This window comes from Manacus vitellinus, unplaced genomic scaffold, assembly GCF_001715985.3.
Source record: "Manacus vitellinus isolate BGI_N305 unplaced genomic scaffold, ASM171598v3 scaffold_10_pilon, whole genome shotgun sequence".
In the NCBI taxonomy this organism is placed as follows: domain Eukaryota; kingdom Metazoa; phylum Chordata; class Aves; order Passeriformes; family Pipridae; genus Manacus; species Manacus vitellinus.
In genome coordinates, this window is record NW_021938838.1 from 5029498 (window position 1) to 5055443 (window position 25946).

General features: G+C 44.3%; 1 protein-coding gene across 1 annotated transcript; it reads left to right on the forward strand.

The window, feature by feature from the left end:
- The first annotated feature begins 20942 nt into the window (after positions 1 to 20942).
- Positions 20943 to 24982, forward strand: LOC103758718 (arylamine N-acetyltransferase, pineal gland isozyme NAT-3). The gene is made up of 2 exons (XM_018083812.2): positions 20943 to 21114; positions 22978 to 24982. Exon 2 carries the CDS (start codon positions 22985 to 22987, stop codon positions 23855 to 23857), a length of 873 nt encoding a protein of 290 aa, XP_017939301.2. The 5' UTR covers positions 20943 to 21114; positions 22978 to 22984; the 3' UTR covers positions 23858 to 24982.
- The last annotated feature ends 964 nt before the right edge of the window (positions 24983 to 25946 follow it).

A 25946-nucleotide genomic window follows, 5' to 3' on the forward strand; every position in this document is an offset into this window, starting at 1 on the left:
TCAGCTGGATCAGGGGTGTAAATTTTGGGTATCAACAGACACTTCTGAAACACATCCTTAGAAAAACCAGAAACAGGAAAGCTCCTAGAAGTCCTTGCAGAGCCCAGTTATGTTTCCTATCCTGGATGTGAGATCCAGAAAAGTGAATATCAGCTCTGGCATTTCCCTCACAAGGTGCTGGGAGTGGGGTTTGTTTTCTTTCTGGGACTTCCTGGGCAGCTGAAGGGGTGGCCTGACCATGCTACACACATTTGCACTGGGGCACACATGGGCCATTTGTACCTGATCTTCTAAAGTGGTCCTCTAATTAAATTTAAGATCCAATTAATTTAAAGGTCTGTGCATGCCAAAGTTTTGATATATATTACAGTGAGAGCCTGCAATGCAGCACTTCAGCGTGGCAAATGCCCTCCATGAGCTCCTGCCCACGAGTCCCATGGGTGCTGATCTGCATCATCAGGGAAGTGGCTGCTGCTAAAATCTGGTCTGTACAAGATGTACCTGAGCTCACACAATACCCCTCTCATGGGAGCTGCAACTGGGTGCCTCTCTCAAAGTCCTGTGCTAATGTCTCTACCACCAGGCTGTTCTCACCTCCAGCACAGCAATAATGCTGTTGTTTTAGCAGTCAGACTCACCTGCCTTTTCCAGCATGGAGTCAGAAGGAAGCTGGGTAATGCAGTCAATTTAAATGGACTGGTTCACTTAGAAAATCCTCTGCTAACTCCTGCTGTTTTCCAAGCTGCTGAAAAATTTAAAAAGACAATAATGTATGCCTCTGTAGACAAGTAAAATAGCACAATTAATTGCATTTTAATTTTTTTAAAAACTATTTTGTCTCACAAAACAGTGAGAAGGTTGAAAACTAGAGGAAGGATGTGAAAGAGAATAATCAAGAGTAATGAGTGGTAGGATTTGTGTCAGAACAGGTTTGCTGTGGGATGTCAGTTTTACAGTAGGATATATCAGACATGTAGGAACATTTACTTTCTGCTTGTCTGGGATCAGCCCAAGCCTGTGTGGTTCCCCCCTGAGCCTTCACCTCCAGGTACAGCACTGTGGCACAGTACCTGTGTTTTGTACAAGCCAGCTCCAGCTGGAATGTGCAGGGAAAAGGAAAATATTGTTTTACCTGGCGATGGTTTCCCCAGCAAATCTGTCTCCTCGATGTAACTGGAAATCTGATGATGCACTTCAATTATTCAGCTAATTGGGAGATGAGTTAATTTTTGTGTCAAGCTGTGCAAATGAGTCAATGAGCTTAGAATCCTTCCAGCCCAATAAGGCTGTTTGACATGCCTTTGATAGCTTTTTCCTTCTCGTTCTTTCCTCTAGACTAAAAGGGAGGTTAACATTATTTATTCTTTTCAGAAAGTAAAAACAATATCAAGTGTTTTGAAAGCTGTGACCTGAAGGCTTTCTTTGTGCTGTGCAGTCAAGGGCAAGGCTTGTATTCAGAATTGCAGAGAGACAGACAACAACGGGGATCAACATAATAAAAGTTATTCAGCTGAAAGGGAAAAAAAAAACCTACACCAAAAACCCGGAGACCAGACATTTGCTGGTAAATGCAGTGAAACGGGTATAAAGAGGTGGTTGTGTTCAGAGTTTTAAAGGCCAAATTACCTTCCCAGCAAAAGGGCCACTAAGTGAGGTTTCCATCCCACCACCAGCTGCTTTCTGCTGAAGTCAGTGGCCTTTCTGTGAAATAATGGGGCAATTATGCCTTGTTGACCTCAGGAGTCGTTGTAGGAAACAAGAAGAGAAGCACGACTTGGTCAGGGCATACTGGCACGGCAGCAGAGCATCACCCAGCAGCAGGAGCTCCAGGCTGTCTCTGGGACAAGAAACTTGAGTTTTAGTGTAATTTTTTTTCCTTGCAAATAATGCCTCCAGCTGCTCTGACTCTGCCTGTTGAAACATGCTCAGTCCCACACAATAGTTTTGACCCCTGCAAAATGAGCAAGCAGGTCCTCAGGCTGAGCTGGGCTGGTGGAGGCAGTTGTTATCCCTGTGCTGTGGAGCCAGGAGCTGCCAAATCTCCCTTTGCCAGCCTCGAAGGGCAGCCCAATGCAGGAGAGCTGCAGCAGCACAGATGGGCTGAGCTGCAGAAGGTAACAGAGCACTTCCCCAAATTTTCCCTCCAGTGCCTGAGCTTCTGAGGCTAATGAAGCTTTGAGGGATAATGTGAATTGCTGCGTAAATTGATATCCTTTGCTAATTGCATCAGCATTTTGCTTTGATGAAAGCGTAGTATAAGGTGCCAAGAAACTAATAACCTACAACATCAATAGCTGTTTTACAAAAAACAAACGTCGATGATGGATTGAACGTCTGATGATTCACGGAGCCGTGAGTCGGGTCACCAGGAAATGTTTTTAAAGGTTCAGTGGAAGAGTATTTCAACACGGTGAAGGATCATCCCTTAAAAAAAAAATCAAACCCCAAACACTGTCAGAACATCATTCAGGCTGCTGAGATGGAGGTCACCTTGTTGTGCTCGCTGAGATGAGACTTATCACCACTCACAAGTTGCTTCAATCGTCTCTCGCTTTTTCCCCTCCTTCACCATCACCGTCATCTTGCCCCAGTCGCAGAAAATCAGGTGGCCAGAAACACTGTTGAAGGTCTTCAGAGCCAAATTGCTCTCAGGACAGGGCTGCTGTGAATGCCTGACAAGCATTTCCATGGCCAAATTGGATTGAGGCAGATTGTCTCTTTTTAGCTTGGGCTCTGACAGAAGGAAAAGCCCTGGTATTCCTGCATGGCGCTGCCAAGCTCCTCTGTGTCAGATGGTTGGTAGCAAACAAATTGTTATTACCTGGCAGTTGGTTGGATACAGAAACTCACTCACTCAAAGTTTTGTAAGGACAAAAAAAAAGCTCGTTGATGTGATGCCATTCCCAGAGAACCGGGGGCTGCATCCTGCACAGCCATGACCTCCCTTGCTGCTGGCTGCCCGCTTGTTACCCCTATTCTGGACACTTCTAGCTTGACCTTGCTGCAACCTCCTGTTACTGCTGTGGTGTTGACAAATGCATTTCATATCTACAGCTTCTGTGCTCCAGCGAGGTCCCTCACCATCACTGCTACACAAACCAGAGATGTTTGCAGGGTCACGCAGTGTTACAGCGGGGACATGAGAGCCAAGAGCTGGTTTTGCTTTCCCACTGAGGGATATGCAATAAGGATTCAACGATGCTGTTTTCTTAGGCATAATTTGTTGTGGAAACTGTTGGTGGTGGCTGTGAGGAAGGGGTTGGCTGTCCACCACGGGTGTTCACCCAACCAGCAGTGCAGGGACAAAACAAACACCCCAACAGATGCTGCAAACATGTAACTCCTGTAAAACACGGCCAGAAGTGGAGGCAGTGAAGTGTAAGACAGTTTGAGTAGAGAGTAGGAATGAGCCCAGAGGTGCAGAGCCCCAGGACAGGGTTTTGGGGATGTGCAAACACTCACCTTCTCGTGGTAGCCAAGGGTTAAATGCGTGTCAGTGCTCCAGAAAAATACACTCAACTTGCATAAAAGCATTCCTCATGTTTGAATGAAGAGAGAACTGAAGAATTCCATTGAAACCACCTAAGGAACCACAGAGTGACATCCACCAGGTTTCCTCGCCCTTCAGCTCCACTGGTTCACCTACATGACTTTTGTTTCCATGTATTCCCTTTTTCATTGGCATGTTACTGGAAAGCCTTATTGAAAGATATATAAATGTCTACAGGAAAACACATTGCTAAAGAGATTTCTGAGAGCAAAATATTTCAAGCCAGTCTAATTTATTTCGAAGATGGAGCTGCAGTATGCATTGATCTGCCTTGATCCTCACAGGACTTTTGTGACATTCCTTTAAACCAGCAGAGGAAATACAGGCTAAAAAAATTTACACTGAAGAGGATGTATTGAAACAGAAAGATTATTTTACAAAGAGCAGCAAGAAAAGGTTCAATTACTGCAATGATTTAGAGGCAAAGATGTGTTGAGTCTTTTTGTGCATCATGAGGGAGGGGGGGTGCACTGAGGGCAAGAAAGAACCCCGGAGGAAAAATGACAAAAATAATTCAGACTTTCTAAAATAAATCCCTTATCAGAAACTGTGGCTAAAACAGGGTTTGTTTAGTCCATGAGGGAGACAGCTGAGGAAGGGCAGCAAACTTTTTGGCTGAGGTGACTGGAGGTGAATGATGGGGAGCAGGAGGGAGCTGGCATGGCAGAACGGGGGCTGGATGGGTGGGAGGTGCAGGGGTGAGGCAGGTCACTGCCTGCTCCTGCCAAAACTGGGATTTGCTGTTGCAATGTGCAGAATTTCTTTAATTCTTCTCCTACACAGTGCCTGTGTGTTCTATTTGAGTCTGCCCCAGTGCAGGGGCTGGGAGCCCATCTGCTCTTGCCATCCCGTATCCTGCATCCCTGCAACTCTCGTGACCTCAGCTCTTAATCCCTGAAAACTATCCGGGGAAAACTTATGGATGTTTTGTCCTGGTGCTCAGGCCGTGAATTGTACTGGAAGAAGTCAGTTCTCACTCGCATAAAGGATAGGCTGATTAAACTAAGTGTATTTGAAGTTTCTGTGGTCCTGGGCAGTAGTGTCTAAATCACACTGAGAAGTGCCATTAAGTCCTGCCAAAGTGAAGAACTTGCCCTTGTTTAACCTGACTCCACTTTTCACATTAATTTAGCTAAATGAATGTAAGTTGCAGTGTATTGAGAGAGTGGCTCATTTTAATTAATCTTAAACCAGTTCCAGGTCAAATGCAATAACTAGGAGAAAGTCACGAAAACTGATATAAATGCATCAGTATAGGAATTTCCCCGATTAACTGAATGGGGTTTAAGTCATGCTTTTATTTAAAATGATGCAATTTTCATGTGCAAAGGTTTGGATCATTTAAGTGATCTTAAAAATTTAGCTCTAAAACCTTGCAAATTATTAAATAATCAGAGAAGCCAGCAGTAGAAGCATATGAGAGAGATGCAGGTATTTTCATTGTTCAGTTGGTTTAGTTGTTGGTTTTGCCTGTGCCTGTCGGCCCTGCAAGCTGGGGCACTGTGGAGCTGCACGAGGTAGGTGTGAAGGAGCTGAAATCTGGTCTTCAGCTTCTCTTTTCCTCCACATTTCTGAAACATAATGGATTTCTCTTGCTTTTCAAAGAGCATGATGAAAGCCATGGCATTGCATGCCCTTGGATGGTCTGGATTTGGTCCAGCTGGGAGGGATGAGACTGATGTAAGTATGGAACACTGATGCACCATTTATTGATACAGGGTGGGTGCTTTGTGCCACAGGGATGCAACTCCCAAACGAAATCCAGGCCTTGTTCCCCCACAGCTAATTATAGAGCTCTTATCCACTTTATGGTTTGTTGTTTCCTTTTAAACCAACCCAAAGGAAGTGTGTATGTATGGGTGATAATTGCTAACAGCACCATTCATAACTCTTCCTCAGCTTTGTCGTCTTCTGGTTTATGCCTCAGCACTTGATGTTACCCATTATGCAGAGATCAATGTGTCAAAATGAAGTAGATTTATAGTGAGGATAATTCTGCTTCTGAGTTTGAAAAAAAGAGTGTGATATTTTCCCTGAGTTAATCAAAGGAATTCAAAGGGGTTTTAAATCTTCCAATTTTCTTTGGCTCGTGGAGAAGATGAAAAGTGTTTGACCTCCAGTAAACCAACTGAATTCATATGGTGGCTCTGTAGATAAATAAAATGTCCACCCAGACAGAATATTGATTACTTAGGTACTATTTGCTGAATCACAAATAGGACCATCAAACGCAACAGCAAGAAGGTGTCATAAAATACATCAAGGCATCCAAAGTGTTGGGCCTAATGCAAATGGACAAGTTAAATAAGTTGTGTTAAACTAACAAGGCTGAGAAATGGCAAGGTGCATTGCTCCACAGTATCACTCATGGAAGCAGCAGGTCCTCTACCCCAGCCACCTCCCCAGCACCCATCACTCACTCCGGCACTTCTTTTAGGGGAGGGCAACTTGTTAAAGGGACTGAGGGTGTTGTGGAAAATTTGGACCCTCCTGGCACTGAGACACCAGGTTTTTGGCTTGGTGATTTACTAGAGAAGGAATTGCCCATCTGTGCCATTTGCAGTTGTATTTTTTTAAGTGTTGGCTGAGGTGACCATTTCCTGCTGACACTGGCAGTGCCATTGCCTGGGACAGAGTTTACCCCGGTGGTGGCCACTCTCACTGGTGGTGTGATCAGCATATGGGGAGGATCCATCATCTCTTGTTAAATATAAGGAATAAAATGGCAGGTTTTTTTCACCTCTTAAGAAACCATAGCCCCGGAAGGACACACCTATCTGGTTTAAACAAACAGAAGAAAAAAATGAAAAAAAAAAAAAGGTAAATCTCAGTGCCCAAATCTGGGGATTTTGAGTGATGTCTGATTTCTGAGCAGAGGCCCTGTGACTCTGATTCTTTGAGGGGTTATCACAGGTGGGAGCTATGTCTCTGGGTGGGCAGAGGGTATAGGTTCACCTTCCCCACCTGTCTATGCTGGGCAGGGTGGTGGGAGAAGCAAGAAAAGAGGATTATGGGAAACAGGGCAAGAAAGATAGAGAGGCACTTCTTTTTGTCTTCCTTATGGAAGTGAGCTCTGGCCAGTCCCACTGGGTATTATACAGGTTTTAGTATCATAACAAACCGAAGAGGTTTTGTCAAAGAAGGTAATTTGAAATTTAAATGAACTTCTTAATCCTAAAAGAGGGACACTTCCTTCTTTCTTAAGGAGAACCGGGAAATGAAAGACAACCTACATCAATTCCATAACCAGTAGCAGGGTACAAAGAGACAAAATTACAGATATTCTTGCATGAAAGCATTAAAATAAGCAACTTTTGCTCTTTTTATATTTGTGCAAGAAGTCACCATTAAATGCATATTCTGTTCCACCTTCTTCTCTACAGAAAATACACAAACTGCAATTAATTCCAAGTGTAGCGGCACTGCTGGAAGAAGTGATCATAAACCAAACCTCAGACTAATAACCTAAGTAGTAATACTTCTAAGTTGAGATAATTTTGGACTTGTCATCTTTGGCTGAAGGTCCAAGCCACACATATTTTCTTTTGTATTAGATGTGTCATGAGGCAAAAATTAAAATAACTCTGGACCTAGTTAAAAAAGCTGTCTTCAGGCAGAGCTGTAAAGTCTGTTTTGTTTGACTTTTCTTGGAAGACAGCAGACATCAGATTGAAATAATATGTGCTGTAGGAGGGCTAGAATGATCCTTTAAGCAGATGTGTGCACCTCCAGTAATTATTGATGTGGGGTATAAACTTTCAGATCTGAGCAGATAAATGGGATGTATCTGGGGCTGGTGGGGGGGGTATGGATACTTTCATCTTGCTATGGAAATCTTCAAGGAAATGTATTCAGGGAGACCCCTATTTACAGTAATTTGTGCCTTTCAGGTCTTATCCAAAGCCAGGCAGTCTCACAGGGGTCTGCTGAATTTCTGTGTGAACTGAGGTTGGAGAATTGAACAGCCAAAGAGGAACTGGCAGGCATTAGGGCTTGTGCTAGTATTTGGCATTATATACTGGCACAGGTGTGGAAACTGGGACACTGGATGAGGCTCCAGTGCTCACCCAGCCAGTAGCAGGCTGCCAAAATCCCACCTCTGCCTGGGGCTACCTTTCTGTGATTTTGTGCCTGTGAGGTGAGAGATAACGTGGATCCTCCTGGGGTTACAAACACAGTATCTAATCTTTATCCCCCAGATTATGAATGGTGTGGTTACAGGCTAATAATTAACAGTGAAGGTTAATGGAAATAAATGTGTCAGCTGCACTGACCTTTTTTTTGAAACTGCCCTTTGTTTTCCTATGGCTTCACACGTTTTGGAGACAGAGGAATTCCCAGAAGTGGCTTTGCTGATTTGTTTGTAGTTGAAACCATTTTGTCCACCTCATCCCCAAACATTCCCTTGTCTACTTTACTTTCCAGTTGATGCTGTTCTCCATTAGCTGCATCTCTCCAGGCAGGATTACCAAGTGGGGGAGGGATAGCTTTGCAGATAGCAATGTTGCATAATTAAACAGGGGTCCCATAAATGCACTAACAAAAGTAACTTTTAGCCTGATGCCTAGCTGGAGAAACTCTATTTTTAATACCAAACTATCCTGCCATCAAGAGACAAAAGTCATATCCATGTGTACAGGTGCTCTGTGTGAATCCTCTTAGAGATGGAACACACAGAAGCAGGAGTCTGGGTCACTTCCCCCTTCTCTGAGCTCTGTGTTCATTGTAATATGTGGATTTTTTTATTATTAATGATTACTTATTTACCTCTTATTTTCTTATGATCCCTGGCCGGGCATAGACTAGCAAGCAAGTAAAATCCTGGTGACATCTAGTGGCTGCTGGGAATCCACCGTGGCATTAGAGGTGAGAACGCCTTCCCTCTGCACATTTAAGCCTGCTGTGCATGAAACAGAGATGGAAATATTGAGCCTTTTGAGACCAGCAAACTTCCACAACCTGAATTTAGAGACCTCCCCATCTTGCTCAAGGACAATATTGCTGGAATTTCTCTGAATGGTGCAGCTGTCCAAGCAGTCCTGTCTCATGTTTCCTGTGATGCTTTGGAGACACCAAAAATAGGTGATGTCACCAAAGTGGCCTCTTGTACCCCAAAAGCCTGTTTTCCTTTAGAACAGCCTCCCACATCCCACTGCCTGGCTCTGAGGGGATGATGCACCCACAGTGTGCTGAAACCCATCACAGGAAGATTAGTTTGCAGATGTCTAGTGAGAGAAATTTAGGCCAATTACAGAAATGTTTTGAAAAGCCAAATTGCAAGGAACATTGCATTATGTGTTAATTACCAAATCCAAAAGGAAATACTCTGTGAAGCTGGGAGATCTGGGGTGGGTGCTAGAACACAGGCTGATTTCATGCCAAGTAAAGCTGGTACTTAGACAAGGAACATTGATGTGATTTGAGTTTAGAGACATAGTTTGGGCAGCCTGCAAGAACAGGCTACTGCCAATGTGTGTCAGCAGTATGTAGTTAAGTATGGATGAAGAAAAGGTTTGAAAAAAACAAAATGCAGGAAGGAGGCAACACCTGTGTGTTGGAGGGCTCATGGCAGCTGTTTCCCCCGGGGCAGGCTCAGGGCAGCACCCTCACCAAGGCTGAGCACAGATGCCACCTTGGTCTTTTCCCATTGCTCTATGCTTTGAACGGGGAAACATACTTTGGTTTTTGTAGTGATGAGTGAGTGAAATCATATTAGAGCAAACCAGCAGTAATTTCAGAGTGACTGACCCACGGACAGGGCTGGCACGTGTGGCAGCGCCGTGTTCCTGCTGGTGTGCTCTCCACGCTTCAGCATGAAACCACAGCCTGTTGTTAGCTGGGCACTGCCTCACCCAGCCAGGATTTCTCAGATTAAAACACACAATAAGCACACACACACAGAGACAAACAGTACCAATGAAATGTGGAGGAATAAAGAGACACCAGAGGTGTGTGTCCAGGCAGGTCATTCCTTCCCACGCACCATCTGCCTCTGCAGTCCCACACCTCCATGTGCTCCTGTGCTCATCCAGCTGGCTTGGCTCAGGGGCACTGGCAGCTGGGCAGCAGCTCACACGTGTCCTGCACTCGTGGTTTGCTGGGGCAGTTTGAAAGGGAGAACATTTGGGAAATTATAAGGGAAACTGAGGCTCGTGAGGATGCTGTTGGCAGGTTTCAGCACGGCCAGTCAGCACAAGGTGTGGTCCAGTTCTTAATGGGGGAGGCCCATTATGGATAATTCATAAGGAAATGAGAGCTGCAATTATTATGTGTTTGCACAGCAATATACCTGTAATTACTGGATATATTTACACCCATTACAGCCCAGTACAGAGAGAAGTGATCCCCTTCCCCTTTCTGGCTGGGGTGCTCCCAGCCATGGTGCACATCTTCTGCATAGTCAGGGCTCAGACCACCAGCACCTTTCTAGGAGGAAAAAGCAAATAGCCTTCTTTTTAACAGGAACTCGGGTGAACAGGGATGATTAGGTACCATCCAGACAGCAGATAGGCTATGTGGGAATAAAAGAACCCTACAAATAAAGAGGTGGAAAGAAAATCCCTGAAGGGCTCGGGCTGCAGAGGTGGGAATGGTGCACATCCAAGGCAGCAGCAGCAGATGTGGCTGGAGAAGGCTCTTGCCCGCCTTCCCCTGGCTCTGCACTGCATGGCAGGAGTGGCACCTACTGATGGGAACTTGTCTCCTTCCTCTGCTGCAAAGCAAGTGAAAATTGAACCCGCTGGAGGTGAGCGATGGGGACTCCCACAGCCTGTGTCAGCCTCAGCTGTGCAAAACACTTTGATAAGTGAGATCTGTTTATGGGGAATATGATTTCATTCAAGGCCACTTGCATAAAGTGCCAGTCAGAGTGAATTAAGGAGGCAAGATCTGACCATGAATAAAGGTTTTAAGACTGGGAATTCACTTTCGTTTATGAACACCTAATGTTATTTTTGCATTTAAGTCCAATTTTCAAAATGGAGTTGAGAGCAAGGCTCCCTGGAAGCCTTAACCTCAGGGCTTGTCTGCATGAGGAACTCTACCCGCATTTCTCCTGGAGTCAAAATATAAGTGAATTAAAATAAATCCAATTATGGCCACATTTTCTCTGATGGAGCGCATCCACACAGGCTCACCATCTGCTTTAACTAATCTATGTTATGAATTCATAGCCCTGTATTGTTCGAGTCAGTCTTCTGGGGTATTTCTGGGTAAACAAAGATTAAATCTGTTCAAAAATGTGATTTACAGTAGTGTTTATGTGAGGGTGTTCCGCATAACTTTAGCCTTGTTTTGAACCGTTTTCCATGTAATACTAATCTGTTTTCCAACTCTTGAAATGAAATGTGTGCTAACTCTTAATATGCAATCCCTCACTTCGGATTGACAGCAGTTTATGTTGGGTTTTGTTGAAAGGGTTCCTGATTGAGCTGAATTACATTGAAGTAAGTCAATGACCTGGAGAGACATTCCTTGTGTAGAGGGTTGCCCATGTTTAAGTGGGGCTTAAAGTTGTCACACCTGTAATTGAAACTCTTTCAACACATTTTATATATGCACTATCAGGCTCCAAAGTAATTTATGGCCTTTCAAAACAAGTAAGAAAATTGATGCAATTCCTTAAGGGGAGCCTGCTATATCTGTGAAAACAGACCCAGGATGGTGTTTTCATCAGTTTATTGCTTTAGTCCTTTGGTTTCTCTGTCTCTGCTTGCCTTTTCTACCAGTTATCTTCAGGGAAGACCTGTCAGTGCTGTTCCTGGCAGAGGAAAGCAATGAGAGAGCTGGCATGAATCCATGTGTCCATCACAGACATCATTTCTCACGGCCCTGAGCCAGACAAGTGGGTGCATGCAAAGCCATTTGCACCCCAAATCCACTCCTCCTGCCCCAGGCAAAGCACCAGTGGTTCTACATTAGCTTTATCTCAGGAATAATGAGTGGCCAATTAACAAGGACTTCTGTGTACTGGGCAGTAACCTAATACAGGTGTGTTGTAATGTTATAACAAGATTCCAAGTAATGTTTTAGGGTCAGCAGCAGAATCCTAACATTTGTCTAAACTGAATGGCAAAACTTTTAATAGTCTCTTTATCTTCTAATTTGTCTGTTGCTGTTACTCCTCAGACTAAATGTGGTCTGTGCTGTTGGGTGAGAAGTGGAGGAGAGTTTCTAAAGAGGGAACTGCATTGCTTCAACTAATTAACAGAACTCAGTGAAAATTTAGGACTTTCTAGGCTGTGGCTGACACGGAAGACAAGAGGTGCTTGACCTCATGGGAACCAACAAATCTCCACTGGTGTCTCCACAGAAAAACAAAATGCTTGTCCATAAGCATTATTGTTCATTCAGGTTCTCTTTGATGAGTCCTGAACAGAAAGGCTCATCAAAAGTGAGATGGTTTTGATAGCAGAATGTAATATATTAGAGCAGCCAATGTTGGGATTGAGGTGGGCAGGTTGTATAATTTGGGTAAAAGCAGCAAACCAGCAGGTGCCTTTATTTGTGGCATTACCCCCTGCACAGACAGCCCAACTCTTGCTACAGCCTGTAGGAGTGGCAGTACCCACAAGCCTTTAAAAACCTGCTGTCACCAGAACAGATGGCTACAGAGCCAAAGAGGGTGAGTTCAGAGGGAAATATGTTGTTACAGACATTTCAATTGGCTTCCACTGAGCTCACATCACCCCAGCATCCCTTGGACTGCTGTGGCTCCCTGTAACTGCTTCCCAGCAAAAGCATTTTCCCGGCTGCAAACCTCCCTTGGACGTGGCCAGGCTCTGCCACCCACCCCTCGGGGTGGAAGCAGCCGTGGCCCTTGGTCCTTTCTCCCTGCTCACCAAAAGGTGCCAGCAAAGAGCTTTGGTTCCTCGGGCTCAGCTGCCAGCACTGCACACCCGATAACTGATTTTTCTTGAACGACCTGATTTTGGCATATTCCCCAGTGGGACCGGAGTGCAGAGTGAAGTCTTATTCTGCTGATCTGGATAATGTCATCAGATGGAGACAAATGATTTTTTAAGCAGGCGTTTCTGCTAATTTCAGTGGTGAATTTTTCCAATTAAAAAAAAAAAAAAAGAAAGAAAAAAGAATAAATCCCATGTGTGCCTGTGCAGGAGTGTGGTCTATAATATTTAAATTGCTATATCCCAAAGGCTGAGTACAATGGAGAAATCAACAATTCAGGAAATAGGGAGTGTTGATTTGAGTTGACCTTGAAGAAATATATTCTGTAAAATCTTTTAAGGCAAGGGAAAGAGGCAAGATACTTTTATGGAGTCTTCTGAGTTCTAAAACCTGTGGGATTAACTGAATTTACAGGAGGAATGGGATGGCTGGATGAAAAGGAAGGAGATGGGAGTGCTTAGATGATGGTAAGGAATCCAGGCTGTGTGTTTGGGAGAAAAGTGCGGTGATTATTAAGGAACAACAACAAAATTTCAAGGGCATTTGGCCATTAAAGCTGCAGGGAAATCTGCAGAGGAACATTATAGATGTGCCAGGGCACTGTGGGGCCTCACACACAATTTGCTGCAGGCACACACCTGAGAGATTCAATAATTCAGCATAAAATTAACAAGACTTTCATGTGGTGAGCAGAAACCTGTGTGTTCAACCTGTCCTTCCCTCCCGCCCCAGGAAACCCTCTGTCTGGATGGCAGCTGGGTAGTTTTCTGATCACTAATAAATTCTTCAAAAGGATTTGAAAGCAAGCTCACTAGAGCCCAGGGATCAGGTTGGTTCAGTGGGGCTGGAGACAGAGTAAAATTACAGTGACATCTAGTGATCACTAATATTTCACAAAGGTGCTACCAGTGGAAAAAGTAAACCTGTATGTGTTATTAGTTAGCATTTTAAACACATAACACAAAAACTCAGATCATTAATGGAGGCCAGGGAAAGAGGTGGGAAACAAATGAGAGTAGATTATGTGAATTAAAGTGCTTCAGGGCTGACAGAGAGCAAAGTGCTGTTGAAGGGCTGGGGGTGGATTTCCACAGGGATCTTTCCTAGGTCTGCATTTCTCACTGTTTCAGCAGAGTTTGCTGATGGTACTAAATTGCAGCACATTCATATAAAAGAAACTCGACGTTTTGGAGACTGGGAATAGAATTGATAAAATGATGTGCAGTGTTGAAAGTATGTGCTAGTCCCCAGGGAGGGAAGAGCAGAATTAACCCTGTTCCAAGGCTGGAATATGTGGTGTGGCAACAGCTCTGCCTCAGCACTGGACAGACACTAAGGAAAAAGCAAATAAAGAGGGAATGCCAGCTGGGCATCAGAGCTATGATTCAGGTTTGCATCTTGAACCAAAGTGAGATTTGGGTTTGTACTTGGCAGCATTAGGAACTAACTGGTTTTGTGATGTTGATTGACTGTTTTCTACTCCAGGTCACTGATTGGCTCCTGACAGTTAAAAAAAAAAAAAAAAGGATTTTTCTTCAGGTTCTGAGTCTGCCCACTTGGCCAGGCCGGGCTTCACTTCTGCTGTCCTGACCAAGTACCCTTAGGTATGAAAAATGGTAAATTAATGAGCAAAGGATTAAGAGAAACTCTTTCTCCGAGGAGGATGGGGCAGGGCATTGCCTATTTACGTCTTCATTGTGCAGAGTGAAGAAAACTGAATCAGAAGTGTTAGCTGGAGTAACAACAGAGAGAGAGAACTGATGCAGTTGGTGAATTGATTTTGCAGATTTAAACCAGGTATCTTCGTGGCCACATAAATATGCAGGCAAATTTTCCTGTGATGAAACATTCAGGAGCTGCTTTGACAAAAGTTGAGAAGGAAGCTCTCAGCCAATTTCCAAGCCCTTCCCTTGAGCCCCCAGCAGCCAGGCAGGTTTAGTCTCTCAATTATTAGCTGAGAGCAGAATATACATTCCCACCGTCTGATTTCAGGTGCCGCTGGAGAATTTCCCTCGGATAGATGCATAAGGGGAGAGACAGATCCAGGCACATCAGATGCTATGTCTGCCTCTGACTGTTGTGAGCAATAACCACAGAATGGGAGTTTATTAAAAATAGTAGCCCAAATTAACTACTGGTTTTCTGTGACTAGGTACCCGATTTTCTGCAGGGAAAAAATGTGTAGTGGGACTTCAGGTGCTGCATTTCAGTAAAGATTTTGATACAACGCTGTCTGGAAAATTATTAGCTATGCTGGCATAGACAGGAATTAGAAGAATAATTGCAAATTGAGTAAGAACTTGGCAAAGACAGATGAGGGGACTGGTGATTGCTTTGGTGAGGTTGTTTAGTGCTTTTGTGGGTGATGAAGGGGATAGGGTTCACTTGCTGAAGGATTTACAGACCTGCTCACCCCATCTTCCCTGCAGGGCTGGGGAGCACCTGGTGCCCCCCATGAAAGCTGGAAAGTGAGGAAAAGGGACATTGCAGCTGCTTTGTCGAGTCCTGCTACATCTGGGAAATTTCCCAAAGGGTTTGCACAGCTCTGATATTTCAGCAGAAAGCTTTCCTGAGTTGAAGGTACTGTCCTCCACCACCATCCCAGGTTCAGGGTCCCAGACTCCAGCCCCAGTGACAACACTGTATTTGTCATCATCACATTTGCTCTGGCCCAGGGGGATGTGATCTGTGCTGGGAGGAGCTGTGCTGGAACATGAGGTGCAGCGCCCGGCACCGGCCGGGCTCCCAGCACAACTGCTGAGAAAGCAATTAAAAATAACATCACTGTGAACTGACAAATCTACTGTTGGGTTTGGTCTCAGAGGGACTTCACGGTGTGTGGCTGAACTGTAGGTTTTTCTCCATGACAGGTCTATTTATTTTAAATAGAGGAACAGAAGAGTTGTGTCTCCAGATGCTTGAAAAGCAAGTGGTTACTTTTCAAGGACTATTTGACCAGAATTTCATACTACAACTTCTATTAAATAAAGGTGTGGAAGGTGGGTGACAATATTCCAGTATGACAGCATCCTCAGCATCTGCCAGTGAGGAAACACTGACCTGGGTGCAGCATCTATTTGCAATGGTTTGATGAGGAAAAGAAAGTACCATTGCTATTGCACGGAAATGACTTGCCTTTTACCTTATGGGATGAAAATGCCCAGGGTTGATCTCAATTTAATCAAGTTCATCATTTCACAGCAAAGGCCATTCACTAGTTCATATGATCAAGGACCAAATTGCTCCTTGCTAGAAAAAAAAGTAATAATATTGTGGGTAACGTTTGAGTCAACACAGCAGGTGTGGAGCTGTTTTTTGGGAAAGGGCTGCTTTTTGGTATAGCTTGATTCATGGAAGATGATTAGATTCAGCAACTTGAAATTTTCTTTTTAAAAGGTTCACTCAGTTCCCAGCCAAGCAATGCAGAAGTGGATGTGATTTGAGATCCCACCAGCTATGACAATTTACCTGGAATTTCTTTCCCCGCTCTGCAATCCCCACACTGACCTAATCTAAACTCTGCTTCCCAGCTTTTGGTCCTTCCCAAAGCCCTGGAGGGCTGCATTCCTCCTTCCATCCCTCCTTGGATCCTGCAGTGTGCTGGCTGCCAGCCAGCAAATCCACAGGTGATTCTTCCCAACTCCAATTGCTCCCTTCCTGCTCCAGGTGTGAATAGTCCATCTCTCTTCTTTCCCATACACTATACATGGTGCACAGTAATTTGTGCTGTACATACCAGCTGTGGACATACCAGGGAGGCAGAAAGAAACAGTGGAAAGTATATTTACATGTGGATGAGTTCCTGCAGTGCCACTTGGAAGTCACACCTGTGTCCCCCCATGAGCACATTGCAGGGAGAAAAGCCAAAAAAATCCCAGTAAAGGTAAGTCTGGGGAAGTGTTTTGAATCCAGAGCATCTCTTCTTTCTTTTCCCCAGTTGCAATCCAAAGTCAGCAGTGGAGTGGCAGCAATACATTGTCATCACAAACATATATTATTTCTGTGATGCATGTTAGTACATTGTAATGAAAATGTGTTTTCCAAAGGCACAGTTGCTTTTTTCCCCTTTGCTGTCACTGTAACGTTCTGTTTCCTACTCTTCACTGAGATAAAAGGTTTCCCTCCCACCTACCTCCAAAAAAAAAAAAAACCAAAAAAAATCTGAGTAATGGGAATGACAGAACTCGTGTAATTGTTCCTGCTTTGCATGCTTCCAGGCTGATTGCCTGAATTATGACTGATCCAAATTCCCACTGAACTCCATGAGAGTCTTTGCACTGAAACAGCAGTTTGGTATTAGAGGAGCTTTTTGGAGGAGCAGGCTCAAAGCCAGGAGAGTGGAAGCAGCATTGCTCCGTGGCTGTTGTGAAATGAGGACAATTTAACCCTGCTGAGGATAGGGCCTGCTAGTTTCCCTGTTCATAAGTGGTGATTGTTGCTGCATTTAGGCACATGTAAAAAGATTTTTTTTTTTTACAGCTTATAAATATATATATATAATAAATATATACGGTATATATATATATATCACCAAAGAAATTTCAGAGGCTGAGTGAACGCTCATCACCCCCTTGTATTCATACACATATAACTCTCCTTTGGTCATTGTACCTTTTTATTATTAGGGAGTATTTTCCTCTTAAAATATCTTGCAGCAATAATTTTTTGGTGCCACAATATGGTGCACAGGCTGGAATACTCAGCCATTTCTGGGCCTGACAGTGATGGAGACTGTTGACTTGCAAACCTTCTTTGTTTGGCAGCTTATACCTAAATGGGTGGAATTATGTGTGCTCAGGTCACAGGCTATTTTATGTATTTGATTAGCAACTGTACAGGGTTTTTGCAGATGATCAGCTAGTTAATTGTAACAGGATGTCTTATGTTGACATGGTAATCATGATGAGTGCTGGACAATAAAGGTGAAAATGTGGTGAAATTAAAGAGTTTTAAACAGTATTTCCCCACAGAACATCTGCTTTATTTGCAGGCTCTGCCATGGATGCCCATTTTGCCCGGCTGCAGCTCTGTAACAGCACTTCAGCCTTAAATTTTTCCAAACTTCTAAATTTTTCTCTTTGGAAAATATCCAGAGTAGGCTTCTGACAGCGTGATGGACAGTTCTGATTGGGATGTGTGAAATGAAACTGTCTCAGGGTCCAGCCAGCAATGCTGATGCCCCGTTACATATTACACTGTCATACTTTCATTAGGCAGTGACAATGTAACATGATGGTCATTATTAATTGGTTAATTATGGGAGCATTTACACCACCTTGCTCTCCTTCTCTTCTTCATCCTCCTCATCAGTGCTCTCCAACACTTTGTCTCCAAATGCCAGCAAAGCCATTGCTACCATGGCTTGGAGCCTCCCCAGCTGCTCGCCAGCTCTCACAGACCCAGCTACCAGCATGTTCAGTGAAACCAGTACAGCTTTCCTTTCCAGCCTTCAGAACTTTCTCCTCAGCATTTTCATGGTTTGACAACACCGCTGGCATCGTCCAGGAGAAGAGGTCCATGAGATGGAAACAGGAAGGGCACGTTGAGGGTGCAATTATTTCTTGTGAAATGGAAGTAACTTCTCCTTATTCCTAACAGGCAGATGCTTTTCACCAAAGCACTTACTTAAAATGTTCTATTTTTCCCTCAAAACTTATAGGAAATAAAGCCATTCATGCAGAAAAGCAGATTGTTCCCCCGTAATGGAATTTAACTGAATTACGACCATTTACATGTAAGACATTTACGCTGAAACCCTCAGGGATGGAAGGACCTGCAGACCAACATGGGCTCCTTGCTCTGCATTAACAGCCTCAGATTTGGCTTGTGTGAAAAACCTCATACTGGCAGGGCAAAATAAACAGAGGAGAAAACTTTTGACAGTCACCAGACCTCAGAAAGATGCCTCAGACAGCGGAAACACTAAAATTGAGATTTGGTCTCTTCTCCACTGAGAAAAAGCCAAGAAATGTCCAGCATAGCTGCTCCCTTCTGTAGTTCCATGAGCAAAAGATGCTGCTGTAGTTGCAGACTCATCCTTTGGCCAGTGGGATGGACAGGACTCAACTGCACGTGGTGGATGTTGCAGATACAAACACAGAAGGATATGTAGCCACAGCTATTTGATATCTAGAATTAAATAAGGAAGACGATGAATGTCAGCCATGAAGGAGTTTTGCCATTATGAATATGTTTATAAGCGTGAATATTGTTTACCAGTCTTGGACTAGGTCAGCCTGCTTCTATTAAATTCCCTTTGGAAATTTAAGGCAAGAGTCAGCCACTTGGTTCAGGGTATGCAGTGTTTCCCTTTCCAGGAGCTCAGTAGGATCTGACCTTGTGTTAGAATTTAAGATTTTATACTAATTCCATTTAAAGGACCTCAATTGCTTTATTACTTTAGAAGTCTCTTTTTTTAATCTTCCCATCAAAACCAGATAGTTAAGTAGCATACCAGATAATTTGTATATTAAGAAATCTGGTTATAATATGACATAATCTAATATACCTTGTTTTGTTATGCAGTGTGCCAGAGAGGTGATCATAGAAGGGAGCAGACCCTTGACTTTTACCCCAAATAGGGAATCTAATGCTTTTATTTCCCCAGGCAAATATTGCAGCATATAATACTCCATTAAAGCGGGGAGGGAGGGATATTTGATGAGGCCTCTCAGGAGAGTTAGGATGAGAGGAGGATTTCAGTATTAAATTAAATGCTGTCAGCAGTTTAAATTTATAAATAAATAAAATTGAGTGCAATTACATTGAGGATCTTCTAGAAAAAGCTCAGGCAGCTTCAGCTCCTGCCACGGGAAATGGTATCTCAGTGTCCAGGTGGACAGCAACGTCCTTTCCAAGGACATTCCCATTTGCACATTCTCTCTGTGGTCATGTTCTCCACAATCCAGTGCTGAAAGGCAGAGACTTCATCAAGGCTTTGGGATCAAGATCAGCCTTTCCTTCCCTTCAGTGCTCCCTGACAGAGCTTTGCCCTGAGATGGCCTTAGCCATGCCTGGGGAGGGTGGGTTTAATGGCCTGAGGACCAAAACGTGCAGGATGGGAAGAAAAAGCAGAGTGATATGCAGGAATAATGGCATAGGGTAGTGAGCTGGGATGAGGATTTGAAAGACATGGAAGAAAATGCTCAATATCATCTAGGTTTTAGGGAGAGGAATTGAGAAAAGCTGAGTATCCAAGCACTGGGGGAAATGGGTTTCACTCCTACTTGGTTAGAAAACACTTGTGACTTATGGGACCCCAAAATTAGCTGGAACAGATCCCCAGCCACTTCACCTGAGGGAGCACAGCACGTGTCCACATTTGGCACCATCTATGGTCCCAAATGACTCTGGGAAGGAGCACAGCCAGGTCTGCTCACACACCACACAGTGATGGGTATCAGGGCTTCTTTCAGTGCAGTTCCCACCAGCACTGGGGTCTGGCTGCTCAGCTTTTGGCTTCTCTCTGTCAAAACGAGGGGCTCCTAGATTGTGGGATGTACAGCATCTGCCTAAAGGAGCCTGACAAGGGCAGGTCAAACACTGGCCACTGATGGGATGATAAAGAGCCAATTTTTGATATGGGAGTGGAGCTGTGTAATGGGTTACCACAGATATCTCCGTTTCATCTGATTTATTGTGTCTGCTTCATCTGATTTATTATCTCTGCTAATTATCCCAATAAATCAGTGTTTGAATGGAACTTGCCATTGATACTAAATGTGAAGGACTGGCATTACTTTTGGAGAACTAACAGGAAAAAATCCAGCTGTGTATGTCAGAGAATGAATAAGACTTCTCTTGGCAAAATACAAGCAAAATTGGTGGATACAAAAGGAATAAGAAACATGGTGAAAGGATGGATCTCCCTGATGGCACTTCATAGCCATCACTTTGCCAAAAACATCTTCGTCACCATGGCATCCACAGGTGATACCTGTGGGCAAAGACCAAAGAAGAGACACTGCTGGCCCAGCGCTTCCTTATATTCTACGAAATTTACAGTAATCAAAAAATATATGTAAATCACAGAGAGCAAACAAAGCAAAGGCAGCGCTGAAGTTCTCGTGCTGCTGACTGGGGCAAGGGGGTTGCAGGTGCAAGTTACTGCACCGAAATCTTGCTGATTTTCAGAAACAGTGCAAAATCCTTCTCAGGTTGAACACGTGCAAGATTTATTCCCCACGTTTCCAAACAAACAGTAACCTAATACCTGGCAGAAAAAAAAAAAAGTGTCACCTGAGTGCATCCAGCAAGCTACTGGAACAAAAACATACCCTTCTGGTGACAGCCTGAGCTGGCCCCCACAGAGAGAAACAGGTGAAAATGTGAAGCAGCCTCTGCTCTAACTGCCAGGTTTGCACGTGTGTCGAGCCACTGCTGCTGGCTTTGCTGGCTCACTCCAGCTCTCATGCTCCACCCTTTGAGGTTGTTTGGTTTGTTGCTTTTTTTTTTTTTTTTTTTTCCCAGCTTTTGCAATCTGACAGAGGCGGGTGAAAGCAAGTTCAGGGAAAAGACATTCCCCTGAAGAGCAGCTGGAGAGCAGTCCTAGCCCTGCCTGTGCTAGGCAGAGCACAGACAGCCACTCCACTTGCTTTAGCCTAGAACCACCCCCCCAAAATCCCGGAGGTATCCTGGTGCTTGAACTGATTTTCCAGGTAAGCCTTTATTTTAACCCCTGGATCTTTGTAGCTGAGCGCTGTCTAACCAGGAAGTTAAATCTGGCTGGAGACAAAACACAGCAGAAATGGTGTAAGGGCAGAGCAGGGAGAGCTCAGCTGCTCAGTGTCGTAGATACACTGGTTTATTTACTCAGCTGTCTGCCTGAAGCAACTCGGGCATTTGTGCCATCTGCCTTATTTCAGTTAAAACAGCCTTATAAACACCTGCAAGAGACGGACAGACAGACAGACAAAGCCCACAGCAACATTCTCCCTGCAAGTAAAAGTTACTACATGTGTTCTGCCTGCTGTGGTAAAGGGGAAGGAAGGGAGAAAGAAAGGGAAAAACAGCTCATTGCTGGTGATGCTGGTTTAAAATTCACACGACAACAACTAAGCTTATGCCAAGTTTTCAGAAATGAATAGAGTTGTAGTTCTGGGGCTTTGGGGAAAATCTTGGGAACAGGCAAGAGCTGAACAAAGAGAATGCCCTAAATCTGATGCTCTTAACCCCACAGTGGATCACTCAGGCCTGCTTGTAGATGTTGAAACACGGGAGTGGCCATGATACAACAGTTAAGAGTTCTGTAAGGCTTCTATCTCAAAGGGTGTGGGGAGGCAAACCAAAACACCCGTTGCTTCTGCCAGGGTATTGGACCAAATGGGAATTTTTAATTGCTTTGTTTATGTACTGAAAGTATCATTCCAAAATTCCCATACAATTTTGGCTGTGCCATTTTTCATCAGATCGAGAATATAATCCTGTTGGAACTGTTGGAGTTTATCTTATGATTTTACTTTGAGAGTTGTATACAGGAACTTAAGAACATTTTGGGACCTCTTGGGTCAACAATCTGAACAATATTACTGCATACTTACAGTTGCCTGAATTTTTGCAGTGCCTGGGGAGGAACAACAAAAGTACTTGGCTCCATCAAAATCCCATTCCTTCCACGGAGGGCTGGGAGGGTTTGAGCTGCTTTCCACCCCCATATTTATGAAACAGCCTCACACTGAGCCCTCTGCCATCCCAGGGTGGGGCAATGCCTGTTCCCTTACCCATGAGCAGACACTCACTGCTGGGGTGACCATGAGTAGAAGGAGCAAATGCATCCCAAAAAATGACGCCAGAAAATCTGAGAGCCCCTGAAACTTGTAGTTTTGGCCCAAACCTTGGACTCCTCCTGCTGCTGGCATGGGGCTGTGATTAGCAGAGCTGGGGAGCTAAGCTGTGCTTGCGGGGAGGCAGCTCACAGCAGATGCAGCAAAAAATCTCCCACAGCCTTTTCTGCCCTAAAGCAGCCTTTTGCACTCCAGGTCACATCTGCTACTGCCAGCACAGAGAGCAGGAGCAAGTGAGACCAGCTTGTGCTAGGCTGCCTAAATAATGAAGAAATACCACAGCAGGACAGATTTGTTTCATGTTTGGTTGCAGAGGAGGCTCTGGATTGCTCTGCAAGAGTGGGAGGGTTTGTTTTCTGCTTCTGCTTCAATGAGTCAGACCATGAGCAGTTCAGATCTGGAGAGTCTCAGTTCCTATCATTTCTAGCAGGGAAACATCTCTGCTACTGCTTTTGTTCCTTCCTACGGAGATTTGTAGCTTTGCTGGGCAGGAACTCTGCTGAAATGTGCTTAGCACAGCTGGAGCCTCTCATCACAGCTGTAAAAGAAGCAAATAAAAATAACATTTGTGCTCATCAGCAGCATCCCATTGGCTTCTCTCAGCGCTAATACTCAGCTGCCTTTGAGACAGACATTAGTCAAATCCTGCTCCTCTTCCGAGCGCCCCATTATAAGGAATGGGAAGAGCCTTCCATCACTTCTGACACAACCTATTATTTTTTCCCACCCTTCTCTCAGAGGCAGAATGGACATCAAGGAATATTTTGCCAGAATTTCTTATCGGGGCTCCCACAATAAGCCAGACCTGGGTACCATGTCAGATATATTCCGGCACCACATCCAAGCTGTCCCTTTTGAAAACCTCAGCATCCACTGTGGGGAAACGATTGAGCTGGACCTGGAAGCGACCTACAACAAGATAGTGAGGAAGAAACGTGGGGGCTGGTGCATGGAAAACAACTACCTTTTGTCTTGGGTCCTGAAAACTCTGGGCTATGACGTCACCCTTCTGGGAGCAAAAGTTTTTGTTCCGGAGCATGACGCCTACCCAGAGGAAATGGATCACCTGCTGCTAAAAGTGGTGCTTGATGGCAAATCCTACATCGTGGATGGGGGGTTTGGGATGGCCTACCAGCTGTGGCAGCCAATGGAGCTGATTTCAGGGACAGATCAGCCGCAGACTCCCGGGGTCTTTCGCTTCCTGGAGGAGAGCGGGACCTGGTACCTCGAGAAGGTGAAAAGGAAGCAGTGGGTTCCTAACCAAGGTGCCTCCACTTCCCATAACGTGGAAGATGAAGTTTGCCGTCGGATTTACCTCTTTACCCTTCAGCCACGAGACATTGAAGAGTTCAGAGGCTGCAATGCCCACCTGCAGACAGCGCCCGACTCGCTCTTCGTGACCAAGTCTATCTGCAGCCTGCAGACTGCCGACGGCATCCGGGCACTGGTGGGGTGGAAACTCACTGAGATGAAGTACAATTACAGGGACAATATGGATCTTGTGGAAATCAGAATGCTTGCAGATGAAGAAATAGAGAAAACACTGAAAGAGAAATTCAATATAACGCTAGACAAGAAATTTGTACCCGTCAATACAAGCAGGTTGTCTCTGTTCTAAGTCACTGCCTGAATTATAATTCAATTCAAGGGGCATTACAGGCAATTCCTCCCCCTCTAAAGGTTGAGCTTTTCCCTTCCATCTACACCAGTGTAAAGCAGAACATACTAGCACGAATCTGGAAAAGAAATGGATTTTCACAACTATTCCTACATCTCTTTTTGATTTGGGTACAAATAACTCCTTTCCAGCTCAATCAAATCACTGTCCTCTATTTGTGCTTAGCGGGGAGCACACTCTGCCCATTCCCTACTCCTTTCATCTCTTAAAAGCTTCTCTAAACACACCCAGAGCAGCTGGGCAGAACGCTGGAACTGCATGGCTCTTTCTTTATTACCTGGTGCTGCCACCTGGGGAAAATCATATCCACCTCTTAAATGAACACTATATTATTTTGGGAATTTAACAGCCAGAAAAACAAAGACATCCTGTGCTGAGTTTGCTCCTCAAGCCTGTCTTTTTTGCTCCTGCATCCACAACACCCTCTCACGTGGCAGTCAGATGGTGTCACACCTGTGCTGCACCGTGAGAATACTTAAGGACAGGTTATTTATGGCCTGAAACAGATGATAAGAAATATTAGCGACAATTCTGCCTTGTTTCAGACTTTACCCGACTCCTGTTCTCTGAGTGACATAACCAAAAAGCAGTATTTCTTTGAACTTAAAGCATTTCCTGAGCATTTTGTTTGCTACCACCCAGCAGCAGACTGCTGGGAATACATGTTCCTCTCGTCACTCTGAGTGTTATTGCACATTAATTATTATGGCTGAACCCAAAAACAGGCACAGAATTATTTATCTGAAATATATCTGTTCTACTGAGGATGTGTTTGCAGTGATACAAATTATATTGATAAAAGGAGAAACGATGAATCTTAATCACATACCTAAAGGCTAAGATTTCTAGTAGGAGAAATTACTCAAATGTGATCACTTTGCCCTTTGAGAAGATACTTGATGTTCCTTCATGTACAAATCTTGGAAGCATTACAACTATGCACTTATAATTTAGTAAATTATATAAGTGATTTACAGTTAAATAAAAAAAAAAATAAATAAAGCATTGTGTGGTAGAATTATTCAGACATTTCCCCCCCCAAATTACAGCATGTATTCCCAAAGTAAAAAATGTCATTAATCACTGCAGTTGTCCTGATTATTTTTATGTGCTAATATTTTGCAGCAAAGGCTTTTAAAAACACAATAACTCACTGAACCTTTTTTACTTGCTATGCAGTATGTGCAGCTTTCTATAACTAGCAATTTATGGTGAATAAAAGCTGCTGCTATTCTGCACGTTCAAAGTGTATTTCATAGAGACACAGCGAGCTCCCCAAATCCCCATCTCCCCAGAGTTCAAACTCATCTGTATGTGCTTGGCTGTGGGTGTGCAATAGTCCTTCATAGCATATGAGGCTCTCCCACCCCACAGGGAAATGAAATGTTAATGACATCCTGTAGTGGGTTGCAGAAGAAAAAGGGGTTTCTTATGGTGTGGACCAGCAGCTTGCAACACAGGTGATCAGAAGGAATTGTCCCAGGATATGGCTTGTTTGTGGTCTGTGTCTTTCTGTGGTCCCTGCAATAGTGGAAGAGCTAAAGGAGCTAAACTTAGGAGGTTTGTCCTTGTAGCAGCCTGGCAGCTGGGGCAGAGCATTGGGATGCAGGCAAAAGTCCAAGCAGGTCTTGCAAAGTTGTGGGACAGGAGAAGATCCATGCAGAGCCAAGAAGCTCCATCCTTTGTGGGAACAGACATAGGAAACACCTAGAAGGGGCTGTGCCTGCTCCTCTCCCTGTACCTGGAGTTCCATAGACTCAGAGCAAGGACTACAGAAACATAAAATCACAGACCTTTAAGATCAGAGTAGAGCATCACATCCATTGCCCCAGAGATTCGACATGGGAAGGGCAATAACAGGGAAAACCATTTTCTTTCTGCTGACACATCTCCTGGACCATGTGCCCTGGCCACTGCCAGGGCTGCTGCCCCTCCATGGCACAGCTCAGCACTCCTGGCCCCTGCTCAGCACATCCACAGAGGCAGATTTTATTGCTGAGCAACCAAATGAAACTTGCTGTTGGAAGGG